We start from the raw sequence: 22,214 nt of genomic DNA on the forward strand, positions 1-22,214 counted from the left end.
AAATGGGATGAGATTCTATGAAAAGCTGACAACAGACTAGGGATTCTCCTTCCAGTACAGTCAGTAACTAAGCATCTTGCAGTCCACACTCCAAGGAAATCAAATCACAGCATCAAAGGTACAGAAAAATCAGAATCTTTTATTTCCCCTTGCCTACAACAGTCTTTGGGCTTCCCAGGTGTCTCAGTGGTAAAGAATCCACCTGCCAAGCAGGAGACGCAGAAGACTTGAGTTCGATCCTTGGGTCGGGAAGATCTCCTGGAGAAGGATATGGCAACCCACTCCAGTATCCTTGCCTAGAAAATGCCAAGGACAGAGGAGCCTGGCAGGCCACAGTCCACGGGGTCGCAAAGAGTTGGACACAACTGAGCACCTGAGCACCCACAACAGTCTTTGCCATTCTGGCTGCAGCGGGAACATTTAAAAAGTGAGATCCGGGAGCTCCCTGTCGGTTCAGTGGTTAGGATCCTGGGCTTTGACCACAGTGGTCCAGGTTCAATCCCCGAAAACCTCGCGACACTGCCGAAAACAAAACAAAAATTACAACGACAAGGAAAGAAACAGAAAAGAGAGACCCCAATCCACCTGCTTGACTTCTTCCAGCTGGACAGAGAAACCCCCTTGGGTTTTCTAGGATTCTTTTCTAAATTTAATATGCATCAGGGTTCAGAATGACTAGCTCCAAACAACTGTAAATGTTAACTTAATGCAGTGAAACCATTAGGGACTTAATCATCACTAAGGGCTGAAAGTTACAGACCAAAACACGTCAGGCCACAGCAGAGGTCCCAGTGACTTCTAAAGTGCTCTATTTCTGTAAAATATACTCTTGCCTCTATATACACACAGGCACGCGTTTAAATGCAAAACAAAAAAAGTGTTGCAAGCAGTGGATCAAAAAAGTCCACAAGATTATTTCTAAATGGATCTGATACCTTTGGAAGTAGCAGCTGCATTTAGAAACACACCCCCCAAACGGTTCGTTAAAGCCCTGCCTTGCAAAACAGAAAAACCTGCAATATGATCAACAGCTCTATAAAACGAGAAGTGCCATCAGCTCTGAGAAATGACATCCAGGTTGGCAATGTGTCTCATGGTGGGCCTTCCGTGGGGACAGTTCCAGGGATGGTCCATCTCCCCCATGTGCGTGATGAGTTTCTTCATCTCGCTTGTGTTTAGAGGGGTTCCAATCATCACCTGCGTGTGAGACATGATGGCTTCAGTTAAAGCTTTACTAGTTTGGGTTAGAACAGCCACACTTCAGACTTCCCTAGCAGCTCAGACGGTAAAGAATCTGCCTGCCATGTGGGAGACCTGGGTTCGATCCCTGGGTGGGGAAGATCCCCTGGAGGAGGGCATGGCAACCCACTCCAGTATTCTTGCTGGAGAATCCCGCATGGGCAGAGGAGCCTGGCGGGCTACATACAGTCCATGGGATCACAAAGAGTCAGACACAACTGAGCGACTAAGCACAGCACAGCCGTTCTTCAGAAGCAGTGTTCTCTACAGGGAGGCTGGACAAGACTTTGTCTTGCGTTCCCTGCAAAGTCCTATCTGGAAGAACCTCGCCTTCTAGGGCCCCAGCCCTCGGGCCCCTTTGTGAAATCCAGCCCCTCCGTGGCTCCCTCATGGTGCCACACCCTTGAGAGGGCCACGGCCCACTCCCACCCAGGACCAACCAGTCTCGCCAGCTCCACCAGCACCCACAACCCCACCTCCGTGACCTCACACCTTGGCGATCGCAGTGGCCTAACAGGTATCCCTGCTGCCCCAACCCCATCATCTCTTCAACCCATCCTCCACTCAGGGCCGGCGATTCCTCTTAAAACTCTGTCAGGAGCCTCCCCTGTGGCGCAGTGGACAGGAGTCGGTCTGCCAAAGCAGGGGCCATGGGTGCAATCCCTGGACAAGGAAGATCCCACATACCACAGGGCCACCAAGTCCCTACGCCACGAGTGGGCCTGTGCTCTAGAGCCCGGGGGCCACAGCTACTGAAGCCTGTGCGCTCAGAGCCAGTGAGCCGAAACCACGGAGCTGGCGCGCTGCAAGTGCTGAAGCCCGGGCACCGAGAGCCGGGCGCCACGACAGCTCCCCGGGCAAGGAGGAGCCCCTGCTCTCCGCAGCCAGAGAGCCCGCACGCAGCAACGAAGACCCGGAGCAACCCAAACACAAAAAACCCGCAGCCAGCCCCAACCTGTATAAAAGACCAAGTGCTCCACGTGACGTGGCGCTCACCGGCCTTCGCACCCACATCTGCAAGCAAGCAGCCTTTCCCGCCCGACCCAGCCTCACAGACACCCCCTGGTCTCCTGCACAAGCCCGTGAAGGAAGTACCTGCCTCAGGCCTTTGGCACTGGCCGCGCCCTCTCCCCGGCACACGCTTCCCGCAGGCGTTTGCGTGTCTCAGGGCCCCTCTCCCTCAGGCTGCCGCTCAAACGTCCCTGCCTGCCCTCAGCGGAACAGCGCGCCCGCCTGTCCTCTGCAGCGCTGCGGGGAGGCTACTTCAGTTGGGTGCTCAGGGAGGGCCGGAGGGAACCGGGCGGGCGAGCAAGGCGTGTGGAGCAGGGCATCCAGGCAGAGGGCTCGCGGCAGGAAGGAGATGGTATGGCTGGCATGTCGAGAGCCAAGGGCAGGACATGGGCCCCTGGGTGCAGAGGAGACAGCCCCCAGTCTGCGCGCTGTGTGGGGACAGCACCAGGGCCCCGCCAGCGTCGGGGGGCGGCAGCCAGAAAACACATACTGCCCGCACTGGAGGTTCCTGCAAAACGCCCGCTGACCGCCGGGCTTCCAGACAACCTCCCATGGGGTCAAGAACTGGCAGCACCTACTCCTTTTCCACCAGGATCATTAATACCCATCAGGCCCACAGACGAACAACAGGGACAAACGGCGGACTGCGAGGGAACGCTGGAGGCGCCGGGAGGACACCGCCTCGGGGACGCAGTAACCGTGGGTCAGAGCGGCCGTGCAGGGCTCAGGGTTACGCTGGCTGAGGACGGCGGGACCCTCTCGGCACGCGGCCCAGGGTGACCACCACCCACACTTAACAGGGCTGCTCGGGGCTGAACCGAGGACTCTCGAGCTGGAGCAGGCCCCTGGGGACCCTGCGGGCGAGCGCTCCCGACTTACAGACTTGCGACAGGCTCTGGAGGCGAACATCTGCCGGACGCGGGAGGGCCGGCACATGACCCCGGGGCTGTCGCTCAGCATGAAGAGCAGCTCGTCTATGTCCTGGGGTCCAAAGGTCCAGTTCTTACTGGTTGGCAAGGAAATCAGCTTGGCTCTTTCAGTAACTGGCGCTGAAAGAAGACAATGCAGGGGGAAAGCCATCATCATTTGAAAAATGCGTTTCAAAAAAAAAAAAAATGCATTTCATTTGGGTGCCACTTGTCAGGAACATCTGAAAGACACTGCGGACGCCAAGTGCTCGGGGGGAAAGCCTGTCCACCTCTAAAAAAACACAGTGTGCAGGGCCTCGGAGATCGTTCTCGGCTCTACGAGGACACAACCCTACCTTCTAAGTAATAACTTACCGTGTTCATCGATAACAAAGTCAAAGCCATTCTTCCTGAATATTTCCAGATTTTCTATTAGAATCGCTTCATTGACAGCTGTTAGGTTGAGAGTCTGAGGTCTGAAAAACAGAGACCCAAACTAGATCTTGAAGGCTCGAAGACAGAAATGAAATTAAAACAATTTTGTGATTTATTCAAACATGAATAACATGCTTTCAGCTGTGAACCTCACCTGTCACAAAACTCCATTTCCTTTTTTAAAAAAATAAATTCTTTCTGGCCACGCCAAGGCATGTGGGATCTTAGTTCCCCAATAAAGGATTGAACCCCGTGCCCCCGGCAGTGGAAGTGCAGAGTTCTAACCACTGGACCGCTGGGGAAGTCCTAAGCATTTCCTTTTAATTTTCACTTTTTTTTTTTTTTTTTTTAAGATCTTCTTAGAAGTCAGAGTTAACTCCAAAAGTAGTTTGTTTCCTCAATCTGCCATCCCACCCCAATGACTTTTTTTTTTAACAATAACAATATAACCTAAAAAAGCTATTTTTCCTCCTCACAATAAAGGGAATTTGAAAACTCAGCTTCGGTCATTATAGACATTTGAAAACAGAGGAAATGACATCTGTACCACTATCCTGCTCCTTCTCCTGCCTACATCCTTCATCTAACCATCTCTCCTTCCAGCGATCCACCCACCCCTCCACCGGTTTACAGAAACGGCTAAAAGACAGGAGCTATAAAGGTGAGCAAACACAGACCCGTTCTCTGCTCTCATGGAACAAACAGTCTAGTGGGGAAAAAAGACACTGATGAACAGTCAAGCAAACAAACTCTAATTACAGACTACAGAGAGAATCAGGAAGAAGAGACACTCAGAGACTTGGGAGCACACAGCACGTGAGACTTGGCCTGGAGAGTGGGATTCTCTGAGCAAGTGACCTTTGGGCTGAGATCTGGGGGTGAAAAGCAGTTATCAGGGGATGGGGGTAACAAGTGCTCTAGGCAGAGACAATAGTTTGTATAAAGGCCTTAGGATGGACCATGGATGTTCCCAGAGCCACACACAGATCTGCTTCCTTCCGCTTGACGGCCAGGGAGGAATTCATCAGGTCTGTTGAGGGAAAACAAAGGATGGCCAGGGTGGCTCAAGTGTAGAGAAGAGGAGAGGAGGGCTTAGGACAGCTGAAGAGGTCGTCAGGGCTAAGCGAGGCAGGGCCTGGTAGGAAAGGATGCAGCTGTGGTCTTTACCCTTTCATCCCGAAGTGTGGTCCACTGGGAACCCACTGTGGCCTGGGATTATCCAGGTCAACTTGAAAGGCCACAAACAAGACTGTAATTATGCAAAATGGCTAAAAAATAAATGGCCTCTGTGAGAGGGATAGGAGTAACTCATTATTCTAAAGTGGCTCATTCAATGTCTTTACTACTCCTACTAGAAATAAAGGTAATTAAACCATTCTGCCAGAGACAGAGGAAACAGAGTACTCAGCAAATAAACCAGGTAAGGGTTCCAGCTGAGAGACGGTTTCAGCGGTGACGTCTCATGACGGGATCTGCTGCTGTTGGGATCTGAGCTAATTACATAATTTCCCGAATGAAAATCCATGACCTCTCCTTACGACTCTACTTAAGATTTCTGGTTTACATGCCACACCACCACACTGCCTTGTAGAGTGGTCACTGTAAAACATTCAATTTGTTTCTAAAGAGAGAAATACCAAATGCTGCGGTGACTGATCACTGGAATCGCTCTACCATAGCTGAGGACAGACACACGGGCACTGCTGACCTTCTGAACACAGGAGGTGAAGTGCAGCGTCAGTCGCTCAGTTGAGCCCGACGCTGTGCAACCCCATGGACTGCAGGCCACCAGGCCCCTCTGTCCATGGGATTTTCCAGGCAAGAATATTGGAGTGGGTAGCCATTTCCTTCTCCAGGGGATCCACCTACTCTAAATAGACATACTATAAACTGTCCTTCATCAAAAGGATTTCCTGGCCAACCAGTGATGGGCATTTTTGAATAGCTAAAAAGGTTTGATCGTTAAAGAACCCATAAGCTGTGTGATCTTGGGCAAGTGATTTAACCTCTGTGTGTGTGTCCAGTGTTATCACCCATGAGATGGTGGTACACACAGTAACTATTTCAAAGGTTTGTGAGGATTAAATGCAAAATTTTCAACAGTGCCTGGCACAAAATAAGCACTACATAAAGGGCAGGTATGACTATTATTATGCAAAAAGTATGAAATCTGCTTTAAGGATATTTAGGACCAAAAAACATAGATAAATAGATAAAAGATTTGCTGTTTGCCAAGTTGTATCTGACTCCCTATGACCTCCCTCCATAGACTGTAGCCTGCCAGCCTCCTCTGTCCAGGGGGTTCTCCAGGCAAGCATACTGGAGTGGGTTGCCATTTCCTCCTCCAGGGGATATTCCCAGACCAGGGATCAAACCCAAGCCTCCTGCATTGGCAGGTGGACCACCGAGACACCAGGGAAGCCAGAGATAAAGACAGACACAGCTATACGCTAAGTCTGGGATGTGAAATGACACCGAATTCTGAGCATTGAAATGCACTTACGCTATAAGCCTTTGACCCTGGAGAACAGTGTGCTGCTGAAGCATCTCGAAGTTGTATTTCTCGTCCGTGGCATGCTGGTCCACTATGAAGATATCTGCATTCAGCTTGGTGATAATAAACCCCAAGTTAAACTGACCAATGATTTCCATTTCTGCAAACATCGTTTTGCTGTGTGTAGAAAATTCAATTAGAAAAGTTTTTTGTTTTTGCCACACTGCACGGCTTGTGGGATCTTAGTTCTCCCACCGGTGATTAAAGCGGGGCTGAGTCCTAAGCCCTGGACTGCTACAGAATTCCCGTTTTAGAAGACATTTTAAAACATTCTTTCTCTGATTATAAAATATTGTTTCTTTCTCTGTTTAAAAACAAAAAAAATACAAAAACACAAAGTCCCTAATAATCACACTGTCTAAAGATAACATTACTTATTCCTGCATTCATCTAACTCCCCCATGACTTAGTTACTAAATCATTAATGATTTGGTGCATATGCTTCCAGACCTTTGTCTGTACATTGTTTAAAATAAATGGAATCAATCCTTCATGCTCCAAGCACTTAACAGGGCATCTCAGATGTAGGAAAAGACAGGGAATGGCAGAAAGCAAGAGGGGAAGCCGCGGCTCCCACTTGGCCTTGAAGAGTCCCTCCAGCGCCCCCTGCTGGTTATGTCTAACAGTGCACCAAGAGAAAGGCACCTATGGTCTAGCCTCCAGGACTGTGACCCAATACCAATCAGGATTGCAAAAGCAGGGCGAAGTGTGGATTTGGAGCTGAGAGGCAACAAACTGATATAAATGGCACAAATACCAACTCCTTGGCTCTAACTGCTCTTTCAGGAACTGTCTGAGTCGACTCTGGTTCCCCAGGCAGATTCCCTACAGGAAAAACCTGTGCCAGCCTCAAGACCCTGGTCTTTCCGTGTCTTTGGCAGGTGTATCTCCCGGCACGACCCAGAACTAGAACTGAGCACCTAGGTTCAAGAAACAAAGCTCTACAGCTTGCTGTGTGCCCAGTCACTCAGTCATGTCCGACTCCTTGCGACTCCATGAACTGTAGCTGGCCAGGCTCCTCTGTCCCTAGAATTGTCTCTGTCCAAATATTTTTAAAACAAATGATAAGAAAAGTGTAAGTTAAATATTTTGGCCTTCCTTGGTGGCTCAGTGGTGAAGAATCCTCCTGGCAGTACAGGAGACACAGGTTTGAGCCCTGATCCAGGAAGGTCGCACATACCTTGGAGCAACTGAGTCTGTGCTCCAGGGCCTGGGAGCTGCAACTACTGAACCCTGCTCGCCCCAGAGCCCATGCTCTGCGACAAGAAGCCACACAGAAGGAAGCCCGCGGACTCCGACTAGAGCAGCCCCTGCTTGCCTCGAGAGAGTCTCCAGGGCAACGGAGACCCAACACAGCCAAAAACAAACAAATGTCTTTTTAAAAATTAAATATTTCAAGAGAATTCATCATTTTTAAGAATCACAATGTTAGACATGATTATTGTCAAGAAAGTAGCAGTGACTAGTGTTTTTTATTATTATCTGTATACAGATTTTTTACTTTAAACTGCCTTTTTTACTTAACCTTATCTGATACCATCTTCTTGAAATCATAGCTTTGGTAATTCTCCCTCATACACATTAAATGGAAAGATGGAAAATATCAATAATGTTCCCCAAAGGTGTCCTGAATTCAATGCAGGGAGAAGATACCATGGGCTGAAAACCTCCAGGAAGAGGAATAAAATTGGAGTCAAGAAGGCTTTGATTGATTTGGACCAAATCTGTGTGAAATATAAGGAAAAAAATTATTGCAAGGTTTCAGGTTGCAGAATTGCATGGTAAGAGTTCTTTAAAGAAAATTGTTACCTGATCTCTTTTCTTAGTTCGTCTTCTGCTGCTTGATTTTCTCCAGGGCAAATCTTTGCCCGAAACTTCCTATAATTCTGTTGACTGTCTCGTTGCTGTTCTTGCTGACACGACTGCTTTATTCGTTTGGCTAAAGAACTCATGGAAAAATCAAGGGGCACTATTTTCTTATTAATTGTCACAGCTACATCCACCTCGGACGCCGATGCACTCTGGGTTTTCACCGACTCTGGAAGGACGTCGGGGTTTAAAGGAATCCCTTCTTTTTTAAAACGCTTTGCGTTTGGGGATGAGAGCTTCGTAGGCTGTGGCAAGACTCTAGATGTGGAGCCGCTTTCTTGGTCTAAATGGCACTTTGTGCCTGAAAAACGACAGTCAGTTTCAGGTAACTTTTCCCGAGACTCCACATTTTCTTGGGAAAACCTACCTTCGGGGGAGCTTGCCGCCCGGTCAGTGCTGGGGTGGCCGCTCGTCTCAGGGGTGCTGGACGCCTCCTCAGAGCTGGCAGATGCACTGCCGTGCCCCGAGTCCTCCTCCATCTCCACTCTGCCCATCAAGTCATGGGGCCCCTGAGCAGAAGTCCTCCCTTCCTCCCCAGGTTCAGAGATGTGCTTCTGGGAGCAGGGGGGCCCCGAAGCCCTAGGGACCTGGGCACTGCTTTTCTGCCTCAGAGAAACCCGCCTTGGATCGGTGGCCTTCGGACCCCGGGACTTGTTCTCAGTCGAGTGACGAAGGGAAAAGGCCTCTCTCAGCCTAGAAATGGTCACTGCCCTTTTCTCTTCTCCGTGAGTCCTTAATGGAGCAGGATCATCCCGCTTTTCTGGCTCGGGATTCTCCATCTCTGCTGAAGGCCTTTTTATTAAGTGACCTAAGCAGATGCAAACAGAGAAGGGCATCAGACGCTGTGCAGAAATGGAATAATTGTTGTTTAGTCACTAAGTCGTGTCCGACTTTTGCAACCCCATGGACTGTAGCCCACCAGGCTCCTCTGTCCATGGGATTCTCCAGGCAAGAATACTAGACTGGGTCGCCATGCCCTCCTCCAGGGGATCTTCCCAACCTGGGCCCTGAACCCAAGTCTCCTGCATGGGCAGGCGGATTCTTTAACGCTGAGCCACCGGGGAGCCCATGCAGAAATGGAATAAGGGGATATTTTCACATGAACATGCACTTTGCACAAGAGAAGCTCTGTATGGCTGATCCAAGGTATGAACACAGTACTACATGAACCAGGAAGGAGACACGAATTAAAACCACGATGTGATACGGCTATATACTCTTCAGAACAGGTAAATTAAAAAAAAAAATGCTTACAAGGTTGAGGATCCAATGGGATGCTTAAATACTGCTGGTGGTGGGGACATTGGTACAACCGCTTTGTAAAACTCTCTAGGCCAAGTCTCATCTCAATGTGCCACTCAGCAATGAACACACGGGGGATGTGAAGGCAAATGGCAAAATAAGAACCTCCCCCCAAATTCCCTACTCCATAAGAAATAGGAGAAAATGGAAAAAATTATCAGAATCAACTTTTCAGAACTCTGGAAATTAACAAAAGGCTTGCCAAAATCAGGACATGTTTACTGAAAGACAAGGGTGAGTCTTGGTAGAATGGAGCCCTGCATGATAACAGAGGCAGCTCGTGTCTCTTTTTATCCAGATTACCTTAAAATCTGTAGCAACATGCTTTCTAGGATGACACATCTTCTCTGTCTAAAAAGGGAGATTTTCTTTCATGCCAAAAAAAACTTTACCTCCAAAAAAACTGACAGTACCAGGACAGCTGCAGGCTATAGAAACCGTTTACATGCTGGTGTTTTTCTTACCTTCCACATCCAGCAGCGGCTGCTGGCTGACCTGGAGTTTGTTAACATCACTCTCGAACATTCCTATCAAAGACGTCTTTAAAACTGCCAACAAAAGCTTCTCCTCTTGCAGTAAAATTTGCCTTTTATCTGGAGTAACGTTGATGTCGACACATTCTAAAGCAAAATGGAAAAGATGCTGATTAAGTCCACCTTAAGCAAAACAGAAGAACTACGCAAGCACTTGATTGCAAAAGAAAATTGCAAAAGAAAAAAAAGCAAATAAACCTATGAAAAGATAGGTTAAAATTGCAAACTAAAACGTCATTTTTATCACCTACTGAATCTGCTTAAAACTTACAATCCCTAGTACATTGTTGATAGATGTATAAACTGGTATAACAGGATCACATTCACGGACCCAATGATTCTACTTTTAGGAGTTTATCTTAAAGAAACAATCAAAGATATAGATAATGATTTATCTAGAAGAAAAGAATTTAAATTTCCAAAAGCTGAAAACAACTAAAATAAGCACAAACATAAAAGTTCACAAATCAAGATATATCCACACAACGAAATACAATATAGCTATTAATATTAGAATCATGTTTCTGAAAAGAAATGTTTACATCTAAGGTTAAAGAGCACAATACAAAATTATCCAAAATTATTTTCCCGTTCCAAAAACTATGGAGATATATATATATATATATACACATACCATTAGGTATATATATATTTTTTAAGGTGTGCAAATATATATTTCTAAGCATCTAGAAAAAACACTGGATAACAATAAACCATAATAACAGCTATCAGAAGAAAAATACCTACATGAAATGAATTATTTTCAAAATTAGGAAAAACATTTAGTCAACTTTCTCCCTTGGCTGACATGAAAAAATCACATTTTCCTAATAACACAATTAACAAAGTTCCAAGTAGAAAGCAGGAAAGCCTGTATAAAAAAATAAAAGTCTAAAAAAAAATAAAAGTCTAAAATAAAATACTTTTTAAATTTTTTTAGTTTATAAAAATGTATATAGCCATTAACTGTTGTATAAAATTTTCCAGTCATATCTGAGCTTTATAATTTCATTTTATTCTTTCAGGAGTAAGTCACCAATTTTACTGAAACCTCCGCAGAACTTACCCGAATCAACAGAAATATTAAGAACAACAAATGGGTACTGATGTCGATTATACATGTGATAGACCTCATTCACAAGTCTGGAAACCTACACAAAGAAACAAAGATTAGAAAAGAATAAATGTTTCTTTCCCCAGTGTTCTAACAATACTCTAATCAACTATTAAAAGGATACATTTTTAACAGCTTTCTTGAGGTAGAGTTGGCCTAAAACAAACTGAACTTAAAGTGTACAACTTGATAAGTTCCGATATATACATACAAGCGCGAACCCATCCCCACAATCAAGCTAATGAAGATATCCATCACCTCAAAAAGGTTTCCTCTTGCCCCTCCAAGGGGTATTTTTAAGCACAGATTCATAAAACTGAATCTTTTTCCAATACGAAGATGCTCTTGAAGAGATGTCAGTAAAATGTGATGTAGTTTAAATGCTCATAAAATACATTTGCATGTACATAGAAGTGTATTTATATGACTTTATAATGAGACTATCAAATGGCATTACAGATAAGCCATAAAAATCACACCCATTATAATACAGTTTAAAAATTTAGAAGCTGAATCATATCTGGTTGGCAGAAGTAATTTGGAGGAGTTCTCGGCCTGGTGGTTAAGACCCTACTTTCATTGCTGAGGGTGCAGGGTTCAGTCCCTGGTTGAGGAACTAAGACCCCCCCAGCCATGTGGCATGGCAGAAAACCAACCAAGAAGTGATTGTGAATGATCACCGGAGAACAGAAACCATGACTGAGGGATAACGCTGCTGAAGATGTAAAATCAAAACCGACCATTAAAAAATACTATCATCATATCAAGACGATCAGTTTTAGCTTGAAGCGGAAGCAATCTGGGCCTTACTTTCCTGGAAAATGGATGAAACACATTAAAATAGAAAGAAGATACAGAGGCACGTGGACACGTGTCATTCTACACCAGAGTCTAGATGACAGTGGGGATTGTAAATGTCTCCTGTCTTCTAACAGCGATAACTTTTGTGATAATAAATATATTGGTTATTAACATATGTCCATATGTATACACACACACACAGACGTATAATTGAAACCACTGTATGGTACACATTTTTAAAGGTCTAAAATAAGATGATTTATACATAACCAACAAAGACCTACTATATAGCACAGGAAACTCTACTCAATATTCTGTAACAATCTAAATGGGAAAAGAATTTGAAAAAGAATAGATATATGTTATGTGTATACCTGAACCACTCTGCTATACACCTAAAACACAACACTGCAAATCAACTACACTCCAATGTAAAATAAAAATCTTTTTAAAAAGAAAGAAACTAAAAAAAAAAAAAAGAAAGAAAGAAAGAAACTAATAGTGAGACATTCTAAAAATATATTTTAAATGACAATAATATAGCATTGTCGGTTTAAATAATATATTTGCATAAAAACATGTTTTTAGAATAAAATTGATTAGAAGAATGAAAAAAAAGATTTACTCATGTTTTTGAATCAGAGTTTCAAGTTCCACGTAAATTGCCTGTGTCAGAAAATGTTATTTTATAAAAAATAAAAAGTGAAGGCTAGAAGGAAAAAACTAATCACCCCAAATCTTGAAATACCTTTGCTGGATCACAAGGCCGCCGATTGATAAAGAAAAACTGTCTGTCCGTTGAACTTCTTCCCACGCCATGAGCACAGTGCGAAATAAAACCTGAGATACTGTTCAATGTTAATACCATTAGGGCAGGATTCCAGAGTGGAAAGGATCAGACACATATCACTCAGCACATTCTCAAAGTGAAAAGTAAAAACATAATCCCCGGTGACAAGCTGACAGGTATTAACATTTCAGGTAATGTGTGTGCTCCATTCTGGTGAAGCATGAAAGGAACACAGACCCTCTGGGGTGTCCCAAGATCCCGTTATTGATAAATCCACCACGGGTAGGTCAGTGATTTCAAAACCGATTCATTCTGGCTCTCACTTTCCCTATGAAGTCCTCGGCCTCCACATAAGGAGCAGATCTCACCCCACATTCACATTCTAGAACCTTTGTGCAGTCCCCACCAAGCTATCCATGGAGCCCAGGGACCTGAATCCAGGCTCTTTGCCCACATTCTCCTCCCTTTAAAAATCTGTTCTCAGTCGGCAAACTTCTATCAACTAATGCACTGGTTACGGGCTTATTTCACCTGAGATCTACCCTTGGGATATCTGAGTTTCTGTAAGACTGATACTATAACATAAAAAGGTGAATCTTCATCTTTAATTTCAGGCACAAGCCAAAGGCAAGTGGACAGATAGTAAACAATATGGGCTGTCACAAGGCCAACCCTGTTTATGGAAAAGTGTCTGTATTTTTCTTACACTAAAAGTAATGATGCTGGGGGACTTCCCTAAGATCCAGAGTGTGGGGTCTCAGCCACTGGACCACTGCAAGAGGCCCGGGTTCAATCCCTGGCTGGGGAATTAGATCCCACATGCCACAACTAAGAGTTCACATGCTGCAACGAAGAATAAATAAAGGATCTGGCATGCCACAATTAAAGATCCTGCATGCCACAACTAAGACCCCAATACAGCCAAGTAGATAAACCATTATTTAAAAAATAATGATGATGATGCTGGATTGGATTCTGAGTAAGGCATCAGTGAAAATGAACTCAGCCTCTACCTGTCTCTGCCAGATCCCAATAAAATGAAACACTATACATAATTTAAGAGTTATCCTACTTGTTCACTAGACAGAGCCTCTTCTACAAGGGCTAACTCAATAGGAAACCCCCTAAAATGTACCAGTTACCCAGAACACTGTTTGCATTTAGTACCTGATTCCTTCATATAAACCTGCTTCCTCAGCAATCATACTGCCTACAGTTTTATGATGGACATAAGAAACTATAAACTTTAAAAGCACGATTTTTAAAAACAAAATCAAGGGAAAAAAAAGTCTCAAAAAAAAAAGAAAAACTGATGGTAATTTTCTGGGCAGCAATCTACTTACCAAAACAGGTTATGCAGAGCCTGGGAACAGCTCAGCCCGTATTCTTCGCAGATGGAGTCACTAGGGGGCAGCTGCACAAAAGGGATGAGGCTTTGCAGCTGAAAGAAGTCAAGGTCCATGGTGATTTTAGCACCAAGTGAGAACTTCAACTTCCAAACTTCATAAAGGAAGCTATAACGAGAGCTCTGTGTTTTCCTTCATAGTCAAGCTATCCATGTTAAGAGAATAAAGAATCTCAACAGTGGCTTTCTGCAGTTTTAGAGTAATTTTGATTTATTAGCAAAGTGAAACACTTGGGGCTCCTACTTATCCATTATCAATACATTGCCCACAAGGACTTCCCTGGTGGTGGAATGGTTAAGAATCTGCCCTGCAATGCAGGGGATGTGGGTTCGAGCCCTGGTCGGGGAACTAGTATCACACATGCGTCAGAGCAACTGAGCATTCAAGCCACAACTACTGAGCCAGAACGCTGTAACTAGAGAGCCTGTGGGCCACACAAGGGAGATCCCACATGCCACAACTGAGATGTGACACAGCCAAAGAAATGTTTAAAAAAAGATACACTGCCTACAAAACTTTCTATTTTTTTAGAGAGTAAAAGGATTATTTTATTTTATTATTATTTAAAAAAAAAAAGATTATTTTAAAACTTATAGCTCTTAACATTAATTTTTGTGACAGGGGCCTAATTAAAAGAAAATCAATTACTGGATTTTATTCTCTATTTGTTATTGCTGTTCAGTCGCTAAGTTGTATCTGACCCCATGGACCAGGTTCTCCTGTCCTTCACTATCTCCCAGAGTTTGCTCAAATTCATTTCCCTTCAGTCAGTGATGCTATGTAACCATCTCATCCTCTACCACCCCCTTCTCCTCTTGCCTTCAAACGTTCCCAGCATCGGGGTCTTTTCCAATGCTCTATTCTATTGAAAAGGAACAAAAGAAACTTGCCAATAATCACAAGAGTGAGAAAATGGTTTTATACAACCGCCCACCACTACCTGCTTCTGCCCAAACACCAATCCGATGTTTTCCTTCATGCTGGAGCTTCCGCTGGTGCACACCACAGGCTGCCGCTTACCCTGCCCAACCTGATTGGTGCAACTTATACGGACACCCGCTGAAATGATGCAGTATGCCTGTAACACCTGAACCATCTTGGCGAACTCCTGTTGGAAAAACACAAACCCAAGGACTCAAGGTTACTTCAGTTTTACAAGAAGCATATGATTCATGTTACACAGCCAACTCAAGGTTCTCATATCATCTTCCAATAAGACAAAACAATTTATGAGTTGAATCTCCCAACATGGTATCCAAGAGAAATCAGAGGATAAGGTTCTTTTTTTGTGTGTGCAGGGCCAGCCAATGAAGTAATACTCTTATGGGTACTTTTGTTGTTGTTGTTGAGTCACTAAGTCGTATCCGACTCTTTTTGTGACCCTGTGCGCTGGAGCCCGCCAGGCTTTTCTGTCCGAGGGATTTCCCAGGCAAGAATACTAAATTGGGTTGCCATTTCCTTTCCAAAATATTCAAGTTTTCTGCTATAAAAATTGAGATGTACGTTCCCTTTGATGTTGGAATCTCCCCTCTGGAAATTTATCCTTGCAAAAAAAACACTGGCATAAACGATCAAAAATATATTATGAAAATGTTTACTGAGACAATCTGTAGTTGTGAGAAGTTAAAAACAACCTAAGCAGGGGCTAATTAATTACAGTATATCCATACAATGGTACCATGATATAGAATAATACAGTACCAGTCGACCAAAAAAGATCTACAATATACTATATAAAAAGTCAAGGTACTGAACAGTGTATGTAATATGATCCGAATTGTACAAAAAAAAGAAAGAAAGAAAGAAAGAAACATATGTAGAAACATTTGTATGCATTTAAAGCCTAAGGAATACAAACCAAAGTCTGGAAGACAACCAGAAACAGCACCAACTTTCTGCCACACACAATTCCATGTGATTTAAATGTTTCATATTCTCTATCACTTGATTTCCTAATATTAATATTTATCTTGAAAAATTTTCTAAGATTTATGAATACATGAAAGTAGGAGGAGACTGGGAAGACAAACCAAACTGTTAACCATGGTCGTCTCTGGCAAGTACAAGTTCTCTTATGCCTATGTTTTTTGAGGCACAGATGTGTTTATCATACAATACAAAATAAAAGTTTTCTCTGTACAAAAAATGTTTAATTTTTAAATTAAAAAAGAAAACATTTTTTAAGTTTTTCTATACTTTGCAAAACTTTATAAAGTTTTAACTAGCACAAATTGCTTTAGAGGTAAAGAAAGTTTTAAGCAGCATATGTTTAAGTAATTTTTTGGATTATAAAAAACATAGATACAAAAGAGAAAGGCTCAAGGAAGACAGCAAAAGTTATAGCAGATCCAAGAAAAATCACTGGTAGCATTCAGGCATCTACTCTCCCAGTTCTTTTTTCTAAGCTGATTTAGGCCAGTTGCTTTGTTTTTACAAAACTGTAATTATAGACACATATGACTATATATATATACATATATACATCCATGGAAAAGGAAATGGCAACCCAATTCAGTATTCTTGCTGGAAAATTCCATGGACACAGAAGCGTGGCAGGCTACAGTCCATGGGGTCACAAGAGTCAGATACAACTTAGCAACTAAACAACAACTTACATACATGTGATTACATACATACATATTTACACATACACATATATACATAAATAGACAATTTCTAACTGCTTTTTAAACACAACAGTTATATAATATGCAGCTATTTCATTTTCATTCCAATTCATAAAAGTTATACTGATTCACTTTTCAGGAAACCAAGAAAAATTATCTTCTTGAAAAATACAGAGAGGATCAGAAAATAGTCTTAAAAGACTCATTTCCCATACTAGAAAACCTTCTAAAACACAATTTGATGATTCATTCCAAGAAAAGAAAAGGATAAATCATCCAAAAGTTGGGTCTTTTAGGGAAAGAGATGAGCTAAGCACCTCTCCAAATATTAAAAAATTAAAGGAAGAGAATGAAGAGATGTGCAAACCAACCTGATTGAACTACGTTTGGTCACTACACTCTCCAGGCTCTCGCAAGTCGGGATTCTAGATTTACTGTATTTTTTTTTTTTTGGCTGCTCTGGGTCTTAGTTACAGCATGCGGGATCTTCAGTGAGGATCTTTTAGCTGCAGTGTGTGATCTCTTAGCTGCAGCATGCGGGATCTAGTTCCCTGACCAGGGATCAAGCCTGGGCGCCCCCCCTCCCCAGGTGCTGGGGGCGCGGCATCCCAGCCCCTGGACCATCCCTTACTGTACCTTCTTAATATTCCTTTGAAACTCCTTATGGCGCACAGGAAGCGTATAAAATAGCTGCTGCACGCTGACCGTCGTCCCCCTGGGTCGTGGGTAGGGGGTTTTCTGGAGGATTTTTCCATTGTGATCAAACACCAATCGAGTCCCAACCTTCACAGACGTGTGGCAGGTAGAAATAGTCACATCGCTGTAAGAAAAAGCCAGCACAGCACGGTCAGCTAAAGACGCCCAGGTGGTGGATGTCACCTGCTCGTTTTCTCACTTCCGTTCTCTCAAAACTCTCCTAAAAAGATGCTGATCCTTCTGAGATCATCAAGAGAGATTAAAGAGGTGAGGAATCGTCATAAAATCTAAAGCTTGGGCCCCAGTAGAAAGTGAGAGAGTTCTGTAACTATTTCATTTTGATAAAAGCTTTGATACTTGCTTTAGTTAAACTGCAAAATGAAAGATCGTAAAACTTCTGAATTCACCAATAAAGATTTATTTCTCTGTTTAGCTATCATACTACTACTCTAACAAGATTTTAGAAGATGTGTGCAATTAAATAAGTGTTTAGCAAATTTTTTCCTCAACATCAAAATAAATTAAAATCAGTAGTACATGGCATCTCTATTTATCTATATGTTACTTTTTAAAATTAATTAATTTATTTATTTGGTGGCACCAGGTCATAGCTGCAGCACTCGGGATCTTTGATCTTTCATTGCAGCAGGTGGGATATTTAGTTGAGTGATGTGAGATCTAGTTCCCTGACCAGAAATGGAACCTAGTCCCAACCACTAGACCACCAAGGAAGGCCCTATGTGACAGTCGCTCGGTCGTGTCTGACTCTTTGCAATCCCATGGACTACACAGTCTATGGAATTCTCCAGGCCAGAATACTGGAGTGGGTAGCCTATCCCTTCTCCAGGGGATCTTCTCAAACCAGGGATCGATCTCTGCTCTCCTGTGTTGCAGGAGGATTCTTTACCAGCTGAGCCAGAAGGGAAGCCCAAGAATACTGGAGTGGGTAGCCTATCCCTTCTCCAGTGGATCTTCCCCACCCAGGAATCGAACTGGGGTCTCCTGCATTGCAGGCGCGATTCTTTACCAACTGAACTATCAGAGAAACCTAGCTATGTTACTTTTAAACTGAGAAGCTTCTGCTTTAATAAGGATAACAATTGTTTTATAATATTATACACTATTTGCTTCATTTCATTCATCCATTGCTTACATTTCAGAAATATTACCACTTAGGTTGACAGTATGATAGAACAGAGAAGCTAGAAGTTGAGAATATTCATATGGAAAAGTGTAAAAAAAATGATTCTAATCAGACGTCTAAATTTTCAGAGAGATTTTTAGAAGGGGTCAAGTTAGAGGATAAAAACATTGCATCACCTCAGTGCACAGAGTGAGCTCAGAGCTTCCCCTCGAAAGCCAAAAGTTTCAACCTGAGTGAGGTCAGCAAACTCCTGAATCTTCGAAGTGTGATGTTTCAGAGCTGAGAGAGAGGTGAAGAGTCCAAGTCCAAGATATCGCAAATGACAGAGCAATGAACACACAGAGTACCCACCCAAGTGACTGGTTTTAAAAGCTGTTTTTGTGTTTCCTAAAACAGTGTTACCCCAAATTCTCAAATATTGGGCCCAAATATTTTAAAATAGGATTAGCAAAATACCACTTACTTAAGCCTTCAAAATTTTCTTCTTCTACCCCGCATCCATTGTCTGAAACTTCGATGAGCTCCACTCCATAGTCTTTAAGCCTGAGATCTAAAAAGGTTAAAGTACTGACTTCTCAAATTGATCAACATGAAAAGACTTTAGAGTGAAAGACAATAGTTATAACTTACAAAATGCAACTTTGAGTCCTAACTATATTTATTTAAATACACTACTGTCATCTTGTGCATTTTATTCTTTAAAGTCTTTCTTGGCTATTTACTAGCCCCGATAAAGTAGTTTCATTTCTATTTTTTTCGTTCCTCTTTCCTTCAAGACGGTAATTTTAACACAGCCTTCAAAAGAACAGGTTCTGGAATCAGACTCCCGGGGGTCAGATTTACTAGCTAAAGCTCAAAAAAGGCAAATTCCTTGTGCCTTAATTGCCTCATTTGTAAAATGGAGATAATAATTATTGCAATAGCAACTTCCAATCTCATTACTCTGCAGACTAAATGTTACCTACACAGTTCTTAGCACAATGCCTGCCTGGCACATAGTAAGAACACAATAAAAGTTAACTGCTATTATTATGATTACTACCTAGCCAAGTACTAGGCACATAACAGGTGCTAAATTTATGTTTAAAAAAATAACAATTTCTCAGCATATCAATGATTGTCTTGCTACAGTCTTATTTTTTTTGCTTAAAAAATAATTTCACAGCATATCAATGATCATCTTACTGTTTCTTGAATAAAATAGCATAACCTGATTATTTTTTGTGGTTTAAAACTCTCCCAAACTTACCAATACTAGTTGCACCGGCATCCACACTATTTTCTACCAACTCTTTCACAGCAGTGCTTAGACCAAGTACCACTTGCCCAGAACAAATCTGATGGACTGACTTCCGATCGATAGGTTTGATGGCCTTAGCAAGTTCTGAACTAAAGAAACCAGTTACAAGAGACAAAGCAAGTAGGCAATTATGTATTTTCATCCTGGTTTGAACTGTGGGAAACAATTCATCTCTGTTAACAGCTGAATGGTCTAATCCATCCATTACATTAATATATCCAATAATTATATTCATAAATATAAATGTTGGTCTACAATCCTGAAACATGTCAAAAAATCTTCTGAATGGATACTTCAAGTAAAATAGATATTTAAAATCTAATTATACTGGGATCTGCTTGGGGGAGACACATATCCCCCCGCAAGCTATGGGTCAATAAACACTTACAATAGGACCTTCTTTCTTAAAAACTGAAAGCAACATTTCCCCACAATTTGAAAAATCAAAAGTTTGCTGGGAAATCCAGTGTTCATGTCAAAATCAAAACCATCTCAGAAATCAGGTACCAGTTGGATAACTATTCCTATGGTTGCCTTCAAATACCCACTCCAGGGGCTTCCCTGGTGGTCCATCGATTAAGGATCCACCTTGCAATAGGGGACATAGGTTCAATTCCTGGTTGGGGAACTAAGATCCCACATCCCACAGAGCAATTAAGCCTGAGAGCTATAACTAGAGAGTCTGTATGCCCAACAAAAGATCCGCCTGCCACAATGAAGACCAAAGGGAGCCCAAAAAAAAAAAAAAAAATCCCCACTCTGAATCCAGGCTGTCAGTTCCTGTCTTGGCAAAGGCCCTCAAAGTCCTGACTCTACCTCCTTTCAGAATTTTCCAAAGGGTTTGTCTCTGTTTTCTCTCTACTTCAATTAATCCCCCATGATACCACCAGAGTTACTTTAGAAACCACAAAACTGGTCAAATAATTTTACTTTTTCAAGAACTTACTAGCACCGCACTGTCTACTAGGTGTGTGTGCTGTCATGTCTCACTCTGTAACCCCATGGGCTGTAGCCGGCCAGGCTCCTCTCTCCAAGAATTATCCAGGCACAAATATTGGGTTGCCATTTCCTCCCACAGGGGATCCTCCTCACCCAGGGATCAAACCCACATCTCTTAGGCCTCCTCCACTGGCAGGTAGATTTTTTTTTTTTTTTTACCACAACTTGTCACCTGGACATAGTATATCCTCAAAAGTGAAAGTCACTCAGTCGTGTCCGACTCTTTGCAACCCCATGGACTACACAGTCCATGGAATTCTCCAAGCCAGAATACTGGAGGGGGTAGACTTTCCATTCTCCAGGGGATCTTCCTGACCCAGGAATCGAACCCAGACCTTCCGCATTGCAGGCGGATTATTTAACCGCTGAGCGGTCAAGGAAGCCCAAGAATACTGGAGTGGGTAGCCTATCCCTTCTCCAGGGGAATCTCCCCGACCCAGGAATCAAACCCGGGTCTCCTGCGTTACAGGCAGCTTCTTTAGCAACTGAGCCATCAGGGAAGCCCATATCCTCGGTATACCCTTATTTAAAAAAAAAAAAAAAAAAAATTCTTCCTCTTCATTTTACCTTGCAAAAAATTCTACTCAAGTTTGTATTAAATGTAAAAACTGCAGACGAGACCACATAAAATGGAAAAAAGTACCTCTAAAAATAAGTTGATTTAGCAGGACATCCTATACGGGCCCAGCCTTGACATTTGGAGAGGTGGAGATACAACATTTAAACAAACACAGAGAATCTGGGTTCACGAATCTGACAACTGTGCAGCAATGCTACCCGAAGATCTGCTAACCCCGAATTCGGTGTCTCTGCGGGTAACAATATACTCAAGGAGATACAGAAGCACTGCGTCCTTTAAAACTGTGCGGCTATGCAAATTAGCATGTGTCTTGAAGCCGCCCCTAAAACAACCCTCAATTTAAAAAGAGAGAAAGCGCGCGCAACCAGGTAAAAAGGAGAAGAATTCTGTCTACTGGGATTTCAAGCTCCAGGTTCAGGCCCGCGGATGAGTAGCGGCGTCCGGACAGGGGGCGGAAATCCCCGCGGACCCCGACCTCAAAGTGAACCCACAGGGCGGCAGGTGTGGGGCGCACTAAGGAGCCCGCTCCGGGGTCTCCCTGTCGCCGGCTCGGTCTGCGCCGCGGTCACTTTTCTCTCCGTTCCAGGGGCTGGAACGCCGTGGGCCTTAGATAAGGGGACCACGAGAGAACGCTGCAAGCTCAGCTCACCTCGGCCCGTCTGCTCGCTCCATGGATGCAGAGCCTGAGGCGGCACTCGGAGCTGGTCGCTCTGCCGCTCCCACGGGCACCCCGCCACCGGGCCGCCCATTGGCTACTTCGCACACAGTGCCCCACCCACTTCCGGATAAAGCCGCGAGCGCTTCCCACAGCTTCTTCTCGCTGATTGGTGGTGTCAAAGGTCGAGTCCGTGACGTCGAGAGAGCAGGGGCCAATTAGAGCACAGGAACTGCGCTTTCCCGAAAGCC

General features: G+C 43.5%; 1 protein-coding gene across 3 annotated transcripts; it reads right to left on the reverse strand.

Annotated features, from left to right (window-relative positions):
* Window positions 1-119: 119 nt before the first annotated feature.
* On the reverse strand, window positions 120-22,115 carry PMS2 (PMS1 homolog 2, mismatch repair system component). 3 transcript variants are annotated; one of them, XM_043915321.1, is made up of 16 exons: window positions 21,958-22,115; window positions 19,679-19,818; window positions 18,893-18,979; window positions 18,606-18,708; window positions 17,226-17,409; window positions 14,903-15,070; window positions 13,900-13,997; window positions 12,515-12,614; window positions 10,918-11,002; window positions 9,783-9,938; window positions 7,957-8,824; window positions 6,097-6,264; window positions 3,534-3,634; window positions 3,130-3,299; window positions 1,014-1,197; window positions 120-519 (listed from the first exon to the last, which is right to left on the reverse strand). In XM_043915321.1, the coding sequence occupies exons 1-15, from the start codon at window positions 21,978-21,980 to the stop codon at window positions 1,054-1,056; spliced, it is 2,595 nt and encodes an 864-aa protein (XP_043771256.1). In that variant the 5' UTR covers window positions 21,981-22,115; the 3' UTR covers window positions 120-519; window positions 1,014-1,053. The 3 variants fall into 3 exon arrangements, with proteins under 3 accessions (XP_043771256.1, XP_043771257.1, XP_043771258.1); XM_043915322.1 differs by having other exon boundaries at window positions 120-1,197; XM_043915323.1 differs by lacking the exon at window positions 19,679-19,818 and having other exon boundaries at window positions 120-1,197; window positions 21,958-22,079.
* Between the last annotated feature and the right edge of the window lie 99 nt (window positions 22,116-22,214).

Source organism: Cervus elaphus, chromosome 10, assembly GCF_910594005.1.
Source record: "Cervus elaphus chromosome 10, mCerEla1.1, whole genome shotgun sequence".
NCBI lineage: Eukaryota > Metazoa > Chordata > Mammalia > Artiodactyla > Cervidae > Cervus > Cervus elaphus.

Excerpts from the sequence above, each read along its gene's own strand:
- PMS2 (XM_043915321.1), bottom strand. The coding sequence starts at position 21,980 with ATGGAGCGAGCAGACGGGCCGAG. Across the intron at positions 15,071-17,225 it reads TTCAAAGGAATATTAAGAAG|GAGTTCGCCAAGATGGTTCA; the intron begins GTACAGTAAGGG and ends TTTTTCCAACAG. Across the intron at positions 12,615-13,899 it reads GCTCTGCATAACCTGTTTTG|TATCTCAGGTTTTATTTCGC; the intron begins GTAAGTAGATTG and ends AACATTGAACAG.